The sequence below is a fragment of the Haliotis rufescens genome, unplaced genomic scaffold (genome assembly GCF_023055435.1).
Source record: "Haliotis rufescens isolate VD_foot unplaced genomic scaffold, xgHalRufe1.0.p SCAF_61, whole genome shotgun sequence".
In the NCBI taxonomy this organism is placed as follows: domain Eukaryota; kingdom Metazoa; phylum Mollusca; class Gastropoda; order Lepetellida; family Haliotidae; genus Haliotis; species Haliotis rufescens.
Window position 1 is genome coordinate 1,305,810 of NW_025964346.1, and position 4,182 is coordinate 1,309,991.

The following is a 4,182-nucleotide window of genomic DNA, read 5'->3' on the forward strand; positions in this document are numbered from 1 at the left end:
GGCTCATGTTTGTTCGACATTTTACTCAAAGAAACTATTTAAAAAGATCATCATCGCTGTCATATTCGTCCGCATAATGTGTTCAACTTCACGAAACAGGCCCAACTGTTTGAATAACTGACCATCTAACCACAGTAATCTTGCCCGGGTCGTATCGCACTAACAGAGATCAAACTTCCTATTAAAGAATATTTGCACAAATAAATTCTATACTATTTCATCAGCAGCAACAGTAAGAAAATATTTTATTTCTACTTTGACATCGTTGCAGTGCATTGCAAAATATACATGTGCAACAGCTCATAATGCTAAAAAACTTCAATTTTGTGCATATTGATATTGTGCCATTTTTTTCTAATATTGTTGTGTGAACAATGAACATCCTCTAATTTCTTCTAGTCATTGTAGGTACATATTGCAGATATATATGCAGTTTCCAACCTTTTTAGAAACAATAAGAGTCGATATTTTGCTGTAAACCTCAACAACTGTTTTCTTGTCAACATGTTCAGGACGGGCACCTACCTGGTCCTGCCTGAAGCTGTCCCTTGCATCCTGATTGGTCAGGAAGGTGTTAATATTATCAACAACTCCTTTCTGTCTGTCCACCTCCCTCTGCAGCCCGATATACATCATCAGCAACACGACGTTGACACCGACGGAAAACATGCATATCGCCCAAACAGCCCACCCGACCCGAGACCCATGTCCATGGCAACCAGATGCGCTCCTTTCTGTTTCCTTGACAACGTGATTGTTGGAGCCGGTAGGCTTCCGGGAAATGTGAAAAGCCACATATTGAGATTCCATGACGGAAGTTATGCGGATGCGGTGGTTCCCCTGGGCAGATGCTGACCACATGGACAAGGGAGAGATGAGCCCCCATAAATATGGGAGGGTCCTGATCAGTAGTATCGGCCATTCGCAGCTCGGTGCTGGAGGGCGTGTCTCATAGGAGGAACTCAATTCATCGTCTCCCAAAAGGGCGTGTCATGATGTTATTGTTTGTATTGATTCGACACCCCTTTCTGAGAAATACAGGCTTCTTCCTAGGAATATGTTACGGCCTAGTTAGCGATCATTTCCCACCCTTAACCATGTCAGGGCCAGGCTGTGGCTACCATTGTGTGACAAGGTTGGTGTGGGTTGATCACATCTCCCCTTCCTGATGTCCTACATCTGAAAGATAGCCGGGTGCACTTGGGGCATGTCTACAACGATGTATGTTTCGTCTGGCGGGTACAATAGGGTAGGAGAGTAGGAGGGTAGGGGGCTAGGTCAAGTGCAGCTGAGGTCGGTAGCTGAGTTTCGAATCCGGTTTCATCTCCCCACACTATACACACTTCAAGGACGTGCGTTATCACTGGCCATGGCTCTGGTTCGCTCCCTCTAGTGAGAAGCATACATGGGTGACTAGGTCAGTGGGTGGTGTGTTCTACAGCTTTATAAGCAATAGGTTTGACTCCTTTATTATGAGTACAAACATGGACCAACTGTCTGTACCAGGGCAAGGTGTTCCTGCACTGACACTGGATAACTTCACTCCCATCCTGACACTCGACCTTGTTGTCTGCTGAACTTAGTATTGTAGTATAATTTGGGAGTATATCTTGTAGATAAGGAACACTGTTGGGCAAAAGTGAGTGAACGCTTGAATGGATTTGACAAAAAAATAACAAACGTTATCAAACCGTTACTTGATTAAAAACAGTCGCCCAAACACTGGAAACTTTCGGTCCAATATCGCCTTTGATACCCGTTTCAAATACATGTACATCACCATTCCATAACCAATTCGTGTCTGTGCCACGTTAAGTCATAATGAAACATGGTGTATGTACATACTTTTGTCCGGAAGTGTATGTTGGTATAGATGTACAAGTGCATTGTGAATACACCTACTTAAACAGTATGGCGGTCATATTAACTACATTGTTCATAATCAAATAATATTGTGTTCACATTAAGTGCAAAGTAAATAATTAAATAGATTGCTTTCATATTACATATTAGTGCATTGTGTTTAATTAAGTAATATGGGGTCCATATGTAGAGTACAGTTGATAATACTGCGTTTATTTGAACGCTTAGTTTAAAATCAAAATATATGACGTTCACATGAAGAACATTGTGTATAATTAGGTACTGCCGTGTTCATATGAATACCATTGTGTATAATTAGGTACTGTCATTGTGTATAACTAGGTACTGTCGTGACCATATGAAGTGCATTGTGTAACATTAGGTACTGGCGTGTTCATAAGAAGTGCATTGTTATAATTACAGGCTAATTCCTTCAACACAATACATATATGGTGCTTATATCCGGGGACGTAATTGTGGGATATATTAAGCAATATTCCAGCAATATCGCGGCGGAGAACACCAGGCACGCTAACAATAAGTACCATTATTTAACGTCTCCTGGCATGAGGCGGCCGGGATCGAACCCCTGACCTGCCGCTCTACCGGCCAGACGCTCTACCGGCCTGCCACTCTACCGACCTGCCTCTCTACCGGCCAGACGCTCTACCGACCTGCCACTCTACCGACCTGCCTCTCTACCGGCCAGACACTCTACCGACCTGCCACTCTACCGACCAGACACTCTACCGGCCAGACGCTCTACCGACCAGACACTCTACCGGCCAGACGCTCTACCGACCAGACACTCTACCGGCCAGACGCTCTACCGACCAGACACTCTACCGACCAGACACTCTACCGACCTGCCTCTCTACCGGCCAGACACTCTACCGACCTGCCTCTCTACCGACCAGACGCTCTACCGACCTGCCACTCTACCGACCAGACACTCTACCGACCTGCCTCTCTACCGACCAGACGCTCTACCGACCTGCCACTCTACCTGCCAGACACTCTACCGACCTGCCTCTCTACCGGCCAGACACTCTACCGACCTGCCACTCTACCGACCAGACACTCTACCGGCCAGACGCTCTACCGACCAGACACTCTACCGACCTGCCACTCTACCGACCAGACGCTCTACCGACCTGCCTCTCTACCGACCAGACGCTCTACCGACCTGCCACTCTACCGACCAGACACTCTACCGACCTGCCTCTCTACCGACCAGACGCTCTACCGACCTGCCACTCTACCGACCAGACACTCTACCGACCTGCCACTCTACCGACCAGACGCTCTACCGACCTGCCACTCTACCGACCAGACGCTCTACCGACCTGCCTCTCTACCGACCAGACGCTCTACCGGCCTGCCTCTCTACCGGCCAGACACTCTACCGACCTGCCACTCTACCGACCAGACACTCTACCGACCTGCCACTCTACCGACCAGACGCTCTACCGACCTGCCACTCTACCGACCAGACACTCTACCGACCTGCCTCTCTACCGACCAGACACTCTACCGACCAGACACTCTACCGACCAGACACTCTACCGACCAGACACTCTACCGACCTGCCTCTCTACCGGCCAGACACTCTACCGGCCAGACACTCTACCGACCTGCCTCTCTACCGGCCAGACGCTCTACCGACCTGCCACTCTACCGGCCAGACACTCTACCGGCCAGACGCTCTACCGACCTGCCTCTCTACCGGCCAGACACTCTACCGACCAGACGCTCTACCGGCCAGACGCTCTACCGACCTGCCTCTCTACCGGCCAGACACTCTACCGACCTGCCACTCTACCGACCAGACACTCTACCGGCCAGACGCTCTACCGACCTGCCACTCTACCGACCAGACACTCTACCGACCTGCCTCTCTACCGGCCAGACACTCTACCGGCCAGACGCTCTACCGACCTGCCACTCTACCGACCAGACACTCTACCGACCTGCCACTCTACCGACCAGACGCTCTACCGACCTGCCACTCTACCGACCAGACGCTCTACCGACCTGCCTCTCTACCGACCAGACGCTCTACCGGCCTGCCTCTCTACCGGCCAGACACTCTACCGACCAGACACTCTACCGACCAGACGCTCTACCGGCCTGCCTCTCTACCGGCCTGCCTCTCTACCGGCCTGCCTCTCTACCGGCCAGACACTCTACCGACCTGCCACTCTACCGACCAGACACTCTACCGACCTGCCACTCTACCGACCAGACGCTCTACCGACCTGCCACTCTACCGACCAGACACTCTACCGACCTGCCTCTCTACCGACCAGACACTCTACC

General features: G+C 50.3%; 1 protein-coding gene across 1 annotated transcript in view; it reads right to left on the reverse strand.

Moving 5' to 3' along the window:
* Positions 1 to 941, reverse strand: part of LOC124114436 — a 14,870-nt gene extending 13,929 nt beyond the window's left edge. Inside the window, exon 1 of the mRNA XM_046474995.2 lies at positions 526 to 941. Within this exon, the coding sequence (XP_046330951.2) occupies positions 526 to 861 (336 nt within the window). The 5' untranslated portion in view covers positions 862 to 941. The remainder of the gene's footprint in view (positions 1 to 525) is intronic.
* Between the last annotated feature and the right edge of the window lie 3,241 nt (positions 942 to 4,182).